This window comes from Hemiscyllium ocellatum, chromosome 29 (assembly GCF_020745735.1).
Source record: "Hemiscyllium ocellatum isolate sHemOce1 chromosome 29, sHemOce1.pat.X.cur, whole genome shotgun sequence".
Classification (NCBI taxonomy): domain Eukaryota; kingdom Metazoa; phylum Chordata; class Chondrichthyes; order Orectolobiformes; family Hemiscylliidae; genus Hemiscyllium; species Hemiscyllium ocellatum.
This window is the reverse complement of record NC_083429.1, coordinates 56,168,979-56,186,749: the sequence shown is the minus strand read 5'-3', so window position 1 is coordinate 56,186,749 and position 17,771 is coordinate 56,168,979. Positions and strand designations below refer to the sequence as shown.

The window sequence follows — 17,771 nt, the reverse complement described above, 5'->3', positions numbered from 1 at the left end:
CCTCTAACTCTGGATTCCCCCATCTACCCCAGTGAAAAGAGCTTGTCTATTTACTCTATCTATGCCCCTCATGAGTTTTTATAAAGCTCTATAAGGTCACGCCTTAGCCTCCTGTCACCCCTCTATAAGGTCACCCCTTAGCCTCCTGTCACCCCTCTATAAGGTCACGCCTTAGCCTCCTGTCACCCCTCTATAAGGTCACCCCTTAGCCTCCTGTCACCCCTCTATAAGGTCACGCCTCAGCCTCCTGTCACCCCTCTATAAGGTCACGCCTTAGCCTCCTGTCACCCCTCTATAAGGTCACGCCTTAGCCTCCTGTCACCCCTCTATAAGGTCATGCCTCAGGACAAGTGTGTGGGGGCACAGAATAAGGGTGTAAAGTTATAGAAATAGAACATTATAGCACAGTACAGGCCCTTTGGTCCTCGACATTGTGCCAACCTGTGAACCCAATCTGAAGCCCATCTAACCCACACTGTTCCATTCTCGTCCATATGTTTATCCAATGACCATTTAAATGCCCTTAAAATTGGTGAGTCTACTCCTGTTGCAGGCAGGGTGTTCCACACCCTTTCTACTCTCTGATTAAAGAAACTACCTCTGATATCTGTCCTATATCTATTGTCTCTCAATTTGAAGCTATGCCCCTTTGTGCTAGCCATCACTATCTGTGGAAAAAGGCTCTCCCTGTCCACCCTCTCTAACCCCCGATTATCTTGTATGCCTCTATTAAGTCACCTCTCAACCTTCTTCTCTCTAACGAAAACAGCTTCAAGTCCCTCAGCCTTTCCTCATAAGACCGTCCCTTCCATACCAGGCAACATCCTGGGAAATCGCCTCTGAACTCTTTCCAGTGCTTCCAGCTCCTTCCTATAATGCAGTGACCAGAACTGTACACAATACTCCAAGTGCAGCTGCACCAGAGTTTTGTACAGCTCCAACATGACCTCATGGTTCTGAAATTCAATCCCTCTATCAATAAAAGCTAACACACCATATGCCTTTTTAACAACCCTATCAACCTGGGTGGCACCTTTGAGGGGTCTATGTAAATGGACTCTGTTACTGCAGGGTCCCAAAGTGGATAATGAGGGGCCGTTTTTTTCAAGCTTTTACTGAGCTTCAGTGGAGGACTGCAGCAAGCCTGAGACAGAGATGTTGGCCAGGGAACAGGGCGGGGTGTTACAGTGGCCGGCAACTGGAAGCTCAGGATCTTATTTGCAGACAGAGTGAATGTGGTCTGCAAAGTATTCACCCAGTCTGTATTTCATCTCCCTGCTGTAGAGGAGACTGTGAACAGCGAATGCAGTAGACGGGATTCTGAGAAGTGCAGGTAAACCGCTGTTTCACCTGGAGGGTATGTTTGGGGCCTTGGACATTGAGGAGGGAGGAGGGAAATAGGCAGGTTATACACTTTCAGTAGTTGCAGGGGAAGGTGCTATGGGGCTCTCAGGGTGGGGGTGGGGAGTGGTTTTGGGAGTGAAGGGAGAGTGGGCCAGGTTGTTCCAAAGGAAAGGGTCCTTGCAGAAGGCTGTCAAGGGAGGGGAGGGGATTATGTGTCTGGTGATGGCATCCTGCTGGAGGTGATGGAATGGTAACTAATGATCCTCTGGATGTGAATGCCAGTGGGATGGTAGGTGAGGACAAAGGGGAACCCTATCACTGTCGTGGGAGGAAGAGAAGGAGAGAGTGAGGACTGCAGATGCTGGAGATCAGAGTCGAGAGTGTGGTACTGGAAAAACACAGCACGTCAGGCAGCATCCGAGGAGCAGGAGAGTCAAAGTTTCGGGTGGGAAGGAAGAGACAGGTGAGGGCTGAAGTGTGGGTGATGACTCTGTCAACTACAGTGCTGGGGAGTCCCTTCTTGATGAAGGAAGTCGACATTTTATAGGTTCCCTTGCTGAATTTATTTTAGTGGGATATGGGCATAGCTGGCTGGCTCGCATTTATTGCCTGTCCTTATTGCCCCTTCAGAAGATAAGGGTGAGCTACCTTCTAGAACCGCTACCGGCCATGTGCTGTGGGTAGATCCACACTGTCCTTAGGGAGGGAATACCAGGATTTTCACTCAGTGACAGTGAAGGAACAGCAATATATTTCCAAGTCAGGATAGTGAGTGGCTTAGAGGGAAACTTTTGGGAATGGTGTTCCCATGTATTTACTATCCTTGTCCTTCTAGATGGAAGTGGTCATGGGTTTGGAAGGTGTTGGATCTTTGGTGAATTACTGCAGTGTATCTTGTAGATGGTACACACTGTTGCTACTGAGCGTCGGTGGTGGAGGGAGGGGACGTCGGTGAATGTGGTGCCAATAAAGCTTTATCCTGGGATAGTGTCAAGCTTCTTGAGTGTCGGCATAGTTAGAACAGATTCGATGTGGACAGAGAAACTGAGAGAATGGAATAGAGTCTTTACGGGAAGCAGTCTGTGAAGATGTACAGTCTAGATAACTGAGAGTCAGTGCGTTTGTAGTGGATATTGATGGTCAGCCTATCCCCGGAAATAAAAACACAGATGTCAAGGAGGGGAAGGGAGGAGTCAGAGAGAGACCACGTGAAGGTGAGAGCGGAGTGGAAATTGGAAGCAAAATTGATAAACTTCCAATTTTAGATGAGAGAGGGATGCAGCACCAGTGATATTGATATAGTAGTGAAAAAGTTGAGTGGAGGCCAGAATAGGACTGGAACAAGGAATGTTCCACGTATCCCATAAAGGGACAGCCATAACTGGCGCCCATGCGGGTACCCACGGCTATCCTTTTGACCTGAGGAAAGTGAGAGGATTTAAAAGAGACATTGTTCAGTGTGAGGATGAGCTGGATGGGGTGATTCAGGCCTTTTTCTAGGAAGAAGGAAAGAACCCTGAGATCATCCTGATGGGGCACAGATGTATAAAGGGATTGCTCATCCCTTGGTCAAGAGGAGGTCACTGGAGGGAGCCCACAAATTGGAAATTCTGAAACTGAAGCAAAGCACAGGAAGTGACTGGACAAGGAGAGAAAAAAAACCGAGTTGAGATAGGAAGAGAAGAGTTCTATGGGACACCCACCAGAAGGAACAATGTGTCTGGGCAGGCCTGTTTGTGGATTTTGAGAAGGAAGTAGAAGTGAGCTGTGTGGAGTTGAGAGACTGAGCTTGGAGGCAGTGTGGTGTGGTGAGATTACCAGATGAAGTGGGGTTAGTGACTGTTGTGGACAAGGTAGCCTGTTGTTCCATTGTGTGTTCAGGGTCCAGGAGGAAATAAGAGGAAGTATCTGAGAGCTAGTGCTCAGCCTCTGCAATGTAGAGGTCAGTCCCTCAGACTACAACAGCACTACCCTTATCAGCAAGCTTAATGACAAAATCAGGGTTGGATCTGAAAGCACAAGAGTGTAGTCACTTCATACAATAAGCTTCGATCTATAATTTGAGAGGGAGAGGGTACAGTTGGAAGTGAAAATATTTCTGTTGAATAAAGGCAACTATGGAGCTGTGAGGGAGGAGCTGGCCAAAGTTCAATGGTGCAATACCTTAGCAGGGATGACAGTGGAGGAACAATGGCGGATATTTCTGTGTATAATGCAGAAGGTGCAGGATCAGTTCATTCCAAAAAGGAAGAAAGATCCCAGGAGGAGGCATGGGTGGCCATGGATGATGAGGGAAGTTAAGAAACATATAAAGTTAAAAGAGAAAAAGTATAACATAGCAAAGATAAGTGGGAAAACAGAGGACTGGGAAGCTTTTAAAGAACAACAGAGGATTACTAAGAAGGAAATACGCAGAGAAAAAATGAGGTACGAAGGTAAACTGGCCAATAATATAAAGGAGGATAGGAAAAGCTTTTTTAGGTATGTGAAAGGCAAAAAAATGGTTAAGACTAAAATTGGGCCCTTGAAGACAGAAACAGGGGAAAATATTACGGGGAACATAGAAATGGCAGAAGAATTAAATGGGTACTTCAGATCTGTGTTCACTGGGGAAGACACAAGCAATCTCCCAGAGGTAACAGTGACTGAAGGACCTGAACTTAAGGGAATCTGTATTTGCCAGGATTTGGTGTTGGAGAGACTGTTAGGTCTGAAGGTTGATAAGTCCCCGGGGCCTGATGGTCTACATCCCAGGGTACTGAAGGAGGTGGCTTGGGAAATCGTGGATGCGTTGGTGACTATTTTCCAGAGTTCAATAGATTCAGGATCAGTTCCTGCGGATTGGAGGGTGGCTGATGTTGTACCACTTTTTAAGAAAGGTGGGAGAGAGAAAGCAGGAAATTATAGACCAGTTAGTCTGACCTCAGTAGTGGGAAAGATGCTGGAGTCTATTATAAAGGATGAAATTACGACACATCTGGATAGTAGTAACAGGATAGTTCAGAGTCAGCATGGATTGATGAAGGGGAAATCATGCTTGACTAATCTTCTGGAATTTTTTGAGGATGTAACTCTGAAGATGGATGAGGGAGATCCAGTAGATGTCGTGTACCTGGACTTTCAGAAAGCGTTTGATAAAGTCCCACACAGGAGGTTAGTGAGCAAAATTAGGGCTCATGGTATTGGGGGCAAAGTACTAGATTGGACTGAAAATTGGTTGGCTGATAGGAAACAAAGGGTAGTGATAAACGGCTCCCTTTCGGAATGGCAGGCAGTGACCAGTGGGGTACCGCAGGGATCAGTGCTGGGACCACAGCTTTTTACAATGTATGTTAATGATACAGAAGATGGTATCAGCAATAACATTAGCAAATTTGCTGATGATACTAAGCTGGGTGGCAGGGTGAAATGTGAGGAGGATGTTAGGAGATCACAGGGTGACCTGGACAAGTTAGGTGAGTGGTCAGATGCATGACAGATGCAGTTTAATGTGGATAAATGTATAGTTATCCACTTTGGTGGCAAGAACAGGAAGGCAGATTACTGCCTAAATGGAATCAATTTAGGTATAGGGGCAGTAGAGAGATCTGGGTGTTCTTGTACACCAGTCAATGAAGGCAAGCATGCAGGTACAGCAGGTAGTGAAGAAGGCTAATAGCATGCTGGCCTTCATAACAAGAGGGATTGAGTATAGAAGCAAAGAGGTTCTTCTGCAGCTGTACAGGGCCCTGGTGAGACCACACCTGGAGTACTGTGTGCAGTTCTGGTTTCCAAATTTGAGGAAAGACATTCTGGCTATTGAGGGAGTGCAGCGTAGGTTCATGAGGTCAATTCCTGGAATGGCGGGACTACCTTACACTGAAAGGGAGCGACTGGGCTTGTATACCCTTGAGTTTAGAAGACTGAGAGGGGATCAGATTGAGACATATAAGATTATTAAAGGATTGGACATTCTGGAGGCAGGAAACATGTTTCCACTAATGGGTGAGTGCCGAACCAGAGGACACAGCTTAAAAATACGGGATAGACCATTTAGGACAGAGATGAGGAGAAACTTCTTCACCCAGAGAGTGGTGGCTGTGTGGAATGCTCTGCCCCAGAGGGCAGTGGAGGCCCAGTCTCTGGATTCATTTAAGAAAGAGTTGGATAGAGCTCTCAAGGATTGTGGAATCAAGGGTTATGTAGATAAGGCAGGAACAGGATACTGATTAAGGATGATCAGCCATGATCATATTGAATGGTAGTGAAGCTCGAAGGGCAGATTGGCCTACTCCTGCACCTATTGTCTATTGTCTATTGAGATAGATTGGAATGGATGAGGGGGGCACAGAAATTGAGGTGACCAATGTCAATTCACAGTTCTCGATGAACAGGTTGAGCGCAGGTAAACAGCCAGAGGGAAGGGTCCAGGTGGGGGGAGAGTGTTGGAGGTGGGCAAAGGACTCTATGGGATGGGTTGAAGACTCTTGTCCAAAGAAATGGGCATAGAGGCAAAGGCAATGAAAGAAGAGGTCAATGTCATGAGGTGCTGAAAGTTCATTAAGGTGGAAACGTAGATGGATAAAGCTGAGGCCTTTGCCGAGTACAAAACAGTGGAGAGATGTGGAATACCCGAAGGAGGAAGGTTCCAGAGGGGCGTGAATATCTCTGAATTGCTGAGCTTATTCACTCAGTGAGTAGTTAGGGTCTGCAATGCACTGCCTGGAAATATGACGGAGACAGGTTCAAGGGGGACATTCAAAAAGGGCGTTGTAATTTGGATCAAAATAGTGTTCCTTTCCCCTTACAACACCATCACCCAGGTGGAGACTGGGGCAATCTTACATATTAACCCTTTCAGAACTGCCCCGTCAACCAGTCCCTCAGCTGCCAGTCCCCGACCCCAGTCAATACCCTCACCTCCCGCTAATCTTTCAGACTGCCCGAACATCCAGGAGTTAATCTCTAAATTGTATCATGTTCAGCTCCAGAAATAAATCAGTAGATATTAAAATAATTTTTGCATTAGTTTTTCACATTTTAGGTTATTAGTTATAAAAATATCAGCGAATACAGAAAGGCCACTGAATTGATTGAAAGGTTTTTAAAGGGACCTGGCGCTTCAGTTGTTACTGCCAGCAGGAGGCAGTATTGTCTGTCTCACCATTTAATGCAGTTCAAAGGCACACCCTGCAGTCTCCTCATTGCATCTGCAATTAACTATTTGAAATTAAAAATCACACATCAGTTTATGGTCCAACAGGTTTACAGTATTTGGAAGTACAAGCTTTTTGGAGCGCTGCTCCTTTATCAGGTAACTTGTGGGGCAGGAACACAGGACACAGAATTTATAGTAAACGATCAAAGTATGCGATATATTGAACAAACCTAGATTTCTAGGCGAAAGTCAGCACTGCAGATGCTGGAGATTAGAGTAAAGAGTGTGATGCTGGAAAAGCACAGCAGGTCAGGCAGTATCTGAGGAGCAGGAGAATCCACGTTTTGGGCAAAAGCCCTTCATTAGGAAGGGCTTAAACCCAGGTTGCTGTTAAGTCTTTAAACACTTAGAATGGTGATACTTAACATGTAAATCCCAGAATTTCTTTCAAGTCACATTCCCGAGATAGTTTAAAGTTTTATAAAAAAGTGACATCTCAGCTCAGACAATCATGAAGCCATCTTTTTGAAGGCATCTTTGATATTTTAGAGGACACATTGACAGCATTCTTGATGGAGGTGGGGTGAAACAAACAGGTTTAGATGATAATCAAGAAGTTACATTATTATTACTGAGACTTTGTTTTATTCCAGGATTAATTGACTCCTCCACAGTAATTCACTATAAGCCCAAACCCCTCGATTAGATTCCAGTCTGTAATTCACACCTGGGTATGTGTTATTGTATATATAAATCAACTGAACCCCTCGATTAGATTCCAGTTCCTACCTCTTCTGTGTATCTGACATTTCAGAATGTTTGTGTTGACTGGAACATGTTGAATGAGTTATCATGGAAATTGTATTTTGTGGAGGATGTCTATTGCAGGTTTCTGTCTCTGAGGTAAGATGTTAGTGATAAGTCTGCGGTCTGCACTCAGCCCTGCTGCTGCTGCTTTATTTCCGGTTCAATACTCAGAGCTCCATCAACAGCAGCTATCAAACCTGCAAGCACATCATAAACCCCACTGAGAGAGAGTTGCAGATTGATTCACACTGAGGCTTCAGTTAATCTCCTGCTGTCACCAACACCTCACCTCATGCTTCGTTTCCTCTATCTGGACGTTTCTCAAAGAAACTTGCAGCAGCAACCTTGCCATTTTTAAACAAGTCTGTCCTGTTGCCTACTTGACTGTGAAGATGCAGGGACAATGCTCCATAACTGTATTGGCTGTGGTCATTCTGCTGTTTGGTGAGTTTAGTTCATGGTCAGTACAAACTTTGATGAAAAGATGGTTATGGAACTTTACGTTAGTTTTTATTGATCTTCCACATCGTCTTCAAAACAGTCCCACCATTTAGCCACACGACTGACTCTGCAACAGCACTTGATCCCATAATCCCAGATTTGACAGCTCATTGTAGTACTGAGGGAGTGCTGCACTGTCAGAGGGTCAGTGCTGAGGGAGTGCCGCACTGTCAGAGGGTCAGTGCTGAGGGAGTGCCGCAATGTCAGAGGGTCAGTGCTGAGGGAGTGCCGCAATGTCAGAGGGTCACTGCTGAGGGAGTGCCGCACTGTCGGAGGGACAGCACTGAGGGACTGCCACACTGTTGGAGGGTCAGTGCTGAGGGAGGGAGCGCCGCACTGTCGGAGGGTCAGTGCTGAGGGAGTGCTGCACTATTGGAGGATCAGTACTGAGGGAGTGCCGCACTGTCAGAGGGACAGCACTGAGGGACTGCCGCACTGTCGGAGGGTCAGTGCTGAGGGAGGGAGCGCCGCACTGTCGGAGGGTCAGTGCTGAGGGAGGGAGCGCCGCACTGTCGGAGGGTCAGTGCTGAGGGAGTGCCGCACTGTCGGAGGGTCAGTGCTGAGAGAGTGTTTCTTTTGGATGAAATGTTAAATTGAGGGCCTGACATCCCTCAGTGATGTGAAAGATTCAATGACAGTATTTTAATGAAAAGCAGGAGTGTGTGTCCCTGGCTTTGCCAATTATTTAACCTTCAACCAACATCAAAAATGGACAAAGCTAATTCGAAACTCCACATCCAAAATTCAAATTAGGTCCAGTGTTAGACAGCTTTCATTAAAAAACTGGCACCAACACAGTGTTAATGGGTTAATGGATTACTGGGTTAATGGGTTAATGGATTACTGGGTTAATGGGTTAATGGATTAAACAGTTTCAGCCTGTCTTTGTGGGGCCACCCTGTTTTTGCAATGCCGATTTGCCACATTATGACTAACTGTTTGGGAACGGACTGACAACTACTTGGAGTCAACGCTGGCAGAACTTCCCTGACTATTAGATATTTAACTGATCGAGTTATTAATATTTGGCAGCTGTGAAAGAGCCCTTCCTGTGAAAGAGTCAATCATGCTTGTGCTAATCATCCGGCAATGATCTATTCTCATTCCATTTCCCAGCACTTTGCCCACAGCCTTGTGATATTTCAAGTGTTCATCTAAACAATTCTCAAATGTCACAAAGGCTTCTGCCTCTACCTTCCTATTAGGCAATGAGTTCCAAAATTCCACCACCCTCTGTGTGAAAAATATCTATCCTCAAATCCTCTTTAAACCTCCTGCTCCTCAACTTAAAATTGTGCCTGCCTTGTTACTGACCACTTTACTCAGAGGAAATGTTTCTGTTTTATCTGCACCGTCAGAACTTTGGACACTTCCAACCATCTCTGTTCTGAGGAAAACAACCCCAGACTATCCAGTTTCTCTTCATATTAAATTGTTTCAGACCAGGTAACATCCTGGTGAACCTCCTCTGTACATTCTTTAGAAAAATCCCATCCTTCCTAAAGTGTTGCAAACAGAACTGCATACAGTACTACAACTGTGGCCTCACTAATGTTTTATACATTTCCAGATACTGGTTTGATAAAGACATTCTTAACCAGTTTATTGACCTGTCACGCTGCTCTCAAGATCTATGAGTCTGTACACTAAGGTAAATCTGATCCTCTCTATGTCCTTGGGTCCTACTATTCCACATGTTCCCCTTGCCTTGTTAGTTCACCCACAATGCATCACTTTTCAGCATTAAATTCCAATTGCTGCTGTTGAATGTATCTGACCAGCCCACCCGTATCACCCGATAATCCAAGGCGTTCCTCCTCACTATTTGCCACAGCACCAAATTTCATTTTATCTGTAAATTTATTGATCATACTTTCTAACATTAGTTTCTAGATTATTAATGTACACAACAAACCGCAGGTATATCACTGGATGTAGACTTCCAGTCACAAAAACACCTGACCACCATCAACCTCTACTTACTGCTGCTAAGGCAATTTTGGATCCAACATGTCAAATTGTCCTCGATCCCATGGGCTCTTAGCTTCTTAAATGTCTGCCATGTGACACCTTATCAAAAGTTTTACTAAAGTTAACGTTAATGACATCGACTGCACCATCCTCATCCAGAAAAATTCAAATTTATGAGACATAACCACTCCTGACAGTCATGTTGACTAGCCTTGACTAATCCTTACCTCTCCAAGTGGAGATTAATTTTGTTCATCAGACTTCCTCCAGTTGTCCCCCTCCCATATATTGTAGACTCACCGGCCTGATTTATCCCTCCCAGCCTCTTGAACGATGGCACTACATTAGATGCCCTCCAGTTCTCTGGAATCTCTCCTGAGGCCAAAGAGGATTTGAAAATTAATGTCAGAGCCCCTGAAATCCCCTTTCTTGCCTCCCACAGCATTTTTGGATGCACCTCCTCTGGACTGGGGCCTTTATCCACTTTCAAGCCAGCTAAAACTGCTAAAGCTCCTCCCTCCCAGTGCTAATTTATCCAAGTCTTTCACAGTCCCTCTCTCTGATTTCTATACCTTTATCATCCTTTTTGATAGTGTTTTCAGACAAAAACTATTTGTTTAAAACCTGAGCACTGACTGCTGGCTCCACACACAGATTGTCACCTTGATCCGTAATGGGCTCTGCTCTTTCCCTGATAATTCTCTTGCTCGGAGTTTACTTATAAAACACTTTGGATTTTCTAATGCTCTCCACAGTATTATTTTTCACATTCTTTCTTCATTTCTTAGTCATAAATAAACAAAATTGATTTACATTTTCTGAGAAATGTTTAATTTAACTTGTCATTTCACTTTCAGGTTTAGTGTTTTTAGCGTTGAGATTTTACTAATGGAGGATTTCTGTTGAAGTATGGAATGTCCAGCAACAGCCATTCAGCCGAATTCCTCTGCTCTTAACCTCATCCATCCCTGCAGGTGTCATCAATAAATGTTGTTATTCATTTCTACACTATTTTAATTTTAAGCTAAGAAATATTTCCTGATATTATTGGAATTTTTCAGAAGATAGCTGAAAAGCAAAACAGGATTAGAAATAAAACTGACAAATGAACAGAACAAGTCACTTTATGGCATTTTCATTTTATTGAATTGTTTAAGGTTTTGCTGCTCTTTCTGGAGCTGCTCTGGAGCTTGTTGTGTTGGTTTGATGATGGACACAGTGCAGGTAACGTCTTTTGTGCTAATCTCAGCCAGTGAAGGAATGGAACTCATGTCTTAGTATCCAGCCAACCATCTAACCAGACACCCCTCCCCCCCCCCACCCCCCCAATCTGTACAACACCCTGGGGTACATACACCCGAGCAGATCCCCTGTCACCCAAACCAGGGGAGAATCCCCACAGCAACTTTCATTCAAAATGGACAGTAACAAGAACAGAAATGACACTGAAGGAATAGCTATTAAAGAACGACTATGTAAGTGTGACTGGAATATAAGAATGCAACTGAGTTTGTTTCTGTCTCTTACAGGGATCTCAGAAGGAAAAAATGGTGAGAAAACTTCACAACTTTCCATCCTGATTTCTAAACGTAAACAAATTCTGAACATGCTTTTAACAACAGGCTAATGTTACAGATTTCTACAACATTTCTGATTGAGACTCTACTTCTCCTCAGATTTCGTGGCAGTGAATGAGAACTCAGTGAATTTAACCTGCCCATTCGATGAACCTGTTGTCTGGTACAAAGGGACCAATGGAAATGAATTGGGAAAGAATAAAACTCACACTTTATCAGCCAACAATGGCATTTCAAAAGGCCTTTTCCGTTGTGAAGCTAACAACAAAAAACATTACTTTTATGTCAATGTGAGAGGTAACTGCACAAAAATATTCAGAAGAATGATTTGGAGGGAGTGGGCGAGGGGATTGAAAGTGTTAGCAACTGTCTTGTTGGGGAAACAAAATTTCAGGTCTAATCAAATTTGAACTCTATTAACGTTCCTGATCCTCATCAGTCCCTGAATGAAATGTTCAGAGTTCTCAGATCATGTATCTCAGGGTAATGCAGACATTGCTACAATCTATCTGGTTCTGGTCTCTGCTGAGTGCAAGTGTTATTTAAAAAGAGGCAGGAAGGAAATGGTACCTCAGTGAGAGAGGGAACACTGTGAGGAACCTGGACAGTTTGGCTAAATGGCTGGTTTCTGTGTTAATTCCAGCGTATCCAACAGGTGAAGTCTATTCTGGTGAAGTGTAAACAGCCTTGTGATGAAACTGTCTCTCTCTCTCTCTCCTTCCCCCAGTTTGTGGAGACTGTATTGACCTCGGCATGGGCACAGTGATTGGAATCATTTGTGGAGATCTGTTGTTTACCCTCTTGGTGGTCACGGGCGTTTATTGTTTTGCCAAGAAGCGAGGAGGACACTCGAAAGGTGGGATTTTAAAAAAATTTGCTGTCAATCCAGCTGCTGGTTGTGCTATTCTGAACGAAGCTGGATTCTGTGCCAGCAGAGTTCAAAACAGAAAGAATCATTCAGCAAAGCTGAGGAGGGACCTGCAAGAGCAGTTGTCAGCTCATCCAATCAGAGAAACCCGCCCCATAACCCCCGCCCCATAACCCCCGTCCCATAACCCCCGTCCCATAACCCCCGTCCCATAACCCCCGCCCCATAACCCCTGCCCCATAACCCCCTGCCCTCTCACCCCCTGCCCCATAACCCCTGCCCCATAACCCCCTGCCCTATAACCCCCTGCCCCATAACGCCCGCCCCATAACGCCTGCCCCATCTCAGACAGGAACCAACCACCAATAGAATTCAACCTGTCCCAAAACTGCAAAAGATCCTCATGGCATCATAGTGTCTGTGCCTGGGGAGGTTTGATGGGGATGATGTAGAGAGAGCTTCACTCTGTATCTAACTCCATGCTGTCCCTGCCCTGGGAGTGATTGATGTGGACAGTGTACCGAGAGCTTTACTCTGCATCTAACCCTGTACTGTCCCTGTCCCTATCCCTGAGAGTGATTGATGGGGGGAGACAGTGTAGGAGATTGATGGCCATGATAGATGGTAGGTGGGTGAGGGTCTGCCCCTGTGTGATTGACAGTGGGTTGTATCTCTGTGGTGAATGGTTGTTAAGCTAACCATGAGCATGGGTTTGCTACACAGCTGCCTGCTGATGTGTCCATGCTCTGTTTTCTGAATTGCTTCTGTTCTGTTTACAGAATTCCGCCACCCGCAGTTTGAGCCCATGGAGACTCCGGGAGGTCGAAGCACCAACGCGCCAACTTCCCATGAACAATCCCATTACGCGGTAAAGACTGTGAACCATGCTCCCTAGTTCCTATCATTATAGAAGTCGCTAATCCTGAACCATCCCCTGATTTCCGTTGCTCCCGATGGGGTCTCCTTTTTCATTGGGGAGACTGGGCGCCTCCTTGCAGAGCGCTTTAGGGAACATCTCCGGGACACCCGCACCAATCAACCACATCGCCCCGTGGCCCAACATTTCAACTCCCCCTCCCACTCTGCCGAGGACATGCCGGTCCTAGGCCTCCTCCACCACCGCTCCCTCATCATCCAACACCTGGAGAAAGAACGCTTCATCTTCTGCCTCTGAACACTTCAACCCCAGGGCATCAATGTGGACTTCAACAGTTTCCTCATTTTCCCTTGTCCTGCCTTACCAACCTTCCAGCTCAGCACTGTCCCCATGACCTTACCCCACCTGCCAATCTCCCTTCCCACCTATCCACTTCACCCTCCTCTCTGACCTATCACCTCCATCCCCACCCCCATTCACCTATTGTACTCTTTGCTACCTTCTCCCCAGCCCCACCCCCCTCCCATTTATGTCTCTACCCCAGAGGCTCCCTGCCTTTATTCCTGATGAAGGGCTTTTGCCCAAAACATCGATTTCCCTGCTCCTTGGATGCTGCCTGACCTGCTGTGCTTTTCCAGCACCACTCTGATCTTGACTCTGATCTCCAGCATCTGCAGTCCTCACTGTCTGTAACAAAGATGCGAGCCCACAGCTTTTCCATTATGCTTCCTACATCGACCACCTCTTCAGAGCACCCCACACCCATCCTCTCACTGTCTCACTCTCTGTCATGGTTTACATTCAGTGTTATTTATAAAACTGATTCCCTTTCCTCTTCTGACATTTTTGTTTTTCAGCCAATCAAAAGTGGACAGCGAGATGTTTACGACAAGTTGCAGCGATAAATCAGAGTGAGAAATGGATCTCCTACACCTCCTTGATCTCCAAGGTCTCGTTGATCTCCTGGATTTCTCTCACTGTCCTTCCCACAAGTAACCCAACAATATAAACATACGTCTGTCCTAAACACCTTGATTCTCCCTCCTGAAGTGAGTGCTATGTACTTCACCAGGGCTGTAGTAAATCATCCGACCATGGGAGGCATCACTGATGCTGGTACATTTGCAGTAAGAATGAGAGACATTGGTGAGAGACTCGCATGCTACTAGATTTCTCAATTAAATTTCCTCTTACTTCTCTCTTCTCCAGGGAGAACAATCGCAGCTTCTCCAGTGTCTACACATTCCTTGATGGCCCTCCTCACCCTGAAACCATCTTTATAAATATCCCTGATCCACGTGTGGTTCCCAGGATAGAGTCTCCCAGCTGGTCTCTAACCAGTGATTGCACAGGTTTAAGTTAAAAATGCCTTTGATTTTTGTCCTTTAAATGCCAAAACTCCATTTGTTTTCTTAAAAAAAGTAGCCAACACTGTCAAGGAATCTGAGCTTCCTGTGAGTGTTCAAGTTTTACTCAATGTCCCAGCTCACTGGGAGAAACATGAAGGTGCACAATCAGAATCTTCCCTGTTAGACCCAGACCTTCAACCAGCAGTGTGTGCCCAAGTCACACCTGGTTCACAGAAACACCAAACACCTATCTCTGTTTTAATAAACTAAAGAACTGCAGATGTTGGAAATTTGGAACAATGACCAGAATTGCTAAAGAAACTCAGCCAGCCTGGCAGGACTCGAAATGTTAACTCTGTTTCTTTCTGCACAGATGCCGCCAGACCTGCTGAGTTTTTCCAGCAATTTCTCATTGTTTAACCTTTCTCTATTTCTCAGGCTGTGTTTGTTTAAAAGTGATTTTCCGATGTTCAGTTGCCTAGCCTATCAGCTGTGTCCTTTAGTTAACAATGTCCCAACAATTCGCTGAAGGAATGACCAATCAGCAGCGTTGTTATTCTTGTTGATGGAGTGAGAAGGTGTCAGGTGCCTCTGAACAATGGGAAGTCTATTCACTTCTTGTCCACTTGTGGCCACCAATCAGCATGTCCCATCTTTCATCATTGAGGAGGGGGATATTCGTGGAGCCTCCTCCTCCAGTGAATTGTTTAACCATCCACCACCATTCACAACTGGATGTGGTAGGACTGTGGAGCTTAGATCTGATCTATCACTCGTTGTTTATGCTGTTGGCATTATAACCGTCATCACTGGCCATGGGTTCAACAGGATCAGTGTGGCTGGGGATTAGTTCAGATGCTGGAGACACTAACGAGTGCCCCAGTCATTGACAATTCAAAGCCTCCCATCAGGTGACAAGCCCTGAGTCAGGGGGAGGGGACACAGTCTTGAATTGCTAGATCTGTTCAAAGTCTGTCCCATTCAGCACGGTGATAGTGCCACACAACATGATGGAGGGTATTCTCAATGTGAAGGTGGGGCTTTGTCTACACAAGGACTGTACAGTGGCCATTCTTATCTATACTGTTATGGACAGATACATCTGCAGTCAGCAGATTGGTGAGGATGAGGTCAAGAATGTTTTTCCCTCTTGTTGCTTCCCTCACCACCTGCCGCAGACCCAGTCTAGCAGCAATGTCCTCTCGGACTCGACCAGCTCAAACAGGAGTACTGCTGTTGACCCTCTTGGTGGTGGGCATTGAAGCCCCCCACCCAGAGTACACTTTGTCCCCTTGCCATCCTCAGTGCTTCCTCTAAGTGTTCCACATGGAGGATACCGATTCATCAGCTGAGCGAGGACGGTACGTGGTAATCAGCAGGAGATTCCTTGCCCATGTTTGATCTGAAACCACAAGACTTTATGTCGCCCAGAGTGAATGTTAAGGACTCTCAGGGCAACTCCATCCTGACTGTACCATTGTCTGCTGGGGCTGTCCTGTTGGTGGGACAGAGTATATCCAGGAATGGTGATAGTGGGGTCTGGGGCATTGTCTGGAAGGTATGATTCTGTGAGTATGTCAGGGTGTTGAATGCCTAATCTGAAAAGCAGCTGTTTCACTTTTAGCATGAAATTTCAGTAAAGAAAGACTTTGCACGGCCACCTCGGCTGGTCTGCTATCATCATAACCCGGGGCTGAGTTGATGTCAGGTGGTTCAGCCAGTTTTCATCCTATTTCAGGCTTCTTGGGGATTTGATATGACTAAGCAGCTTGCTAGACCATTTCAGAGGGTGTTTCAGAGTTAACCACATTGCTGGGGATCTGACTCACATCTAGGCCAGAACATGTAAGGAGGTAGATTTCCTTCCCCAAATAAGCAGGGCTTTGACAATCATTGATGATAGTTCTGTGGTCACAATTAGGCAAGTGTTTAATTTCAGGTTTTATTAACTGAAGTTGATTTCCTCTATCTGCTGCAATGGGATTGGAACCCTGTCCCAAGAACATTCACCTGGGTCTCAGGATTACTTGCCCAGTGACGTTATTCATCAGCATGGATCATGATCCTAGATCACCTCTAAGACACCATTGAACTTCTAATTACAATGTGTGTTTTTAACAAAAATAAATACAAGTAAAATATGACCTGCAGATGTGAACTAGGGTTTTCTTGAGACACACTCTGGAATGTCACACTTGAAAAAGCCAAAGAATCTTCATAGAGAAAATTATATGTCAAATAGAAATGTAATCTTTGGTGACTGTCTCAGATTGAGAGCATGGTGGGAGAAAAGAGAGCGTTCTGGGTAAGAATCAGGTTCATGTTGTCCCCTTTCATGTGTGTACAAGGACAGGTCTTTGTGTGTCAGTGATCTGAGGTGCTCATGTACTCATGGGCTGGATTACCCATCTGTAGCTGCATGGAGGGTATTACTCCCTCACTCTGAGTGATAGAAGCCAGTTGAAAGAAAACCAGACGAAAGAAGTTTGACTGACCTGCAAGCCAGAAAAATCCAAATCAACTGATCAGCTATCAATGTTCCACCATTTACTCTTTATGAACAATCTTGAGACTGATCTGTACAACTTTAGGTTTTATCTTTTTTGGACACATTTCTCATGTTTAATTTGTGTGTTGCATTATTATACATTGCATTTGCTAATTAAAAATTAATTTTTCACAAACACAAGAAATCCTGGTTAGATTTATTTCTATTAAAATATAAATTAATTGGGTCTGAGGAGAGGTATCCTCAAGTTAAGGGATCCATCTTTTAACTAAACATTTTGTAACTAACTCAGAGAGAGATGAATAAAGAAGAGGAACCACTTGCTCCCTCCATGCTGAGAGATTGATTTTTTGGGCTGTCCCATCTGAGACCAGAATACATTGGGGACATTTCACTGGGGTCTGGCCATCTTATCTAATAATTCCTTCAGGAGGTTTGAGAAGTTAGCTCATCACCAGCCTCTCCAGGGTAATTAGGAATGCCAATAAATGCCTAGCCAGAGATACTCACGTCCTGAAAATTGCATTTATGCCATTTCTGGTTTCCAGTTGCTGGGGAGGATGTTGTATTAGGGTTAGTGCTGGCGACTGCATTAAGCTGCACTCAGTTTGATTTTGTCATAAATCCTGGGTTGGGAAATTGGGGAAATCACTCTGGATCTCAGAGGGGCCAGAGGTATCTCCCAAAAGTCTCAACATCAATGTGTAACCAGTTCATGAAAGTTGTTCCTAATGTAATATACTAAACTAATGTAATATACTAAACTAATGTAATATACTAATATAATTTATACTAATATAACTAATGTAATATACTAAACTTGTTAAAATT

The 17,771-nt window shown here is 45.0% G+C and overlaps 1 protein-coding gene across 2 annotated transcripts; it reads left to right on the top strand.

Moving 5' to 3' along the window:
• The first annotated feature begins 7,496 nt into the window (after nt 1-7,496).
• Nucleotides 7,497-17,079, top strand: LOC132829530 (T-cell surface glycoprotein CD3 epsilon chain-like). Of its 2 annotated transcripts, XM_060846753.1 has the most exons (6): nt 7,497-7,732; nt 11,290-11,310; nt 11,437-11,634; nt 12,065-12,193; nt 12,985-13,073; nt 13,940-14,070. In XM_060846753.1, the coding sequence occupies exons 1-6, from the start codon at nt 7,681-7,683 to the stop codon at nt 13,985-13,987; spliced, it is 537 nt and encodes a 178-aa protein (XP_060702736.1). In that variant the 5' UTR covers nt 7,497-7,680; the 3' UTR covers nt 13,988-14,070. The 2 variants fall into 2 exon arrangements, with proteins under 2 accessions (XP_060702736.1, XP_060702735.1); XM_060846752.1 differs by lacking the exon at nt 12,985-13,073 and having other exon boundaries at nt 13,940-17,079.
• Nucleotides 17,080-17,771: the final 692 nt, after the last annotated feature.

Bases quoted from the DNA above. Each gene is read 5' to 3' on its own strand.
- LOC132829530 (XM_060846752.1), top strand. From the start codon at position 7,681: ATGCAGGGACAATGCTCCATAACTGTATTGGCTGTGGTCATTCTGCTG. The intron at 11,311-11,436 runs GTGAGAAAACTT...ACTTCTCCTCAG, and splicing joins GATCTCAGAAGGAAAAAATG to ATTTCGTGGCAGTGAATGAG. The intron at 12,194-13,939 runs GTGGGATTTTAA...TTTGTTTTTCAG, and splicing joins GCGAGGAGGACACTCGAAAG to CCAATCAAAAGTGGACAGCG.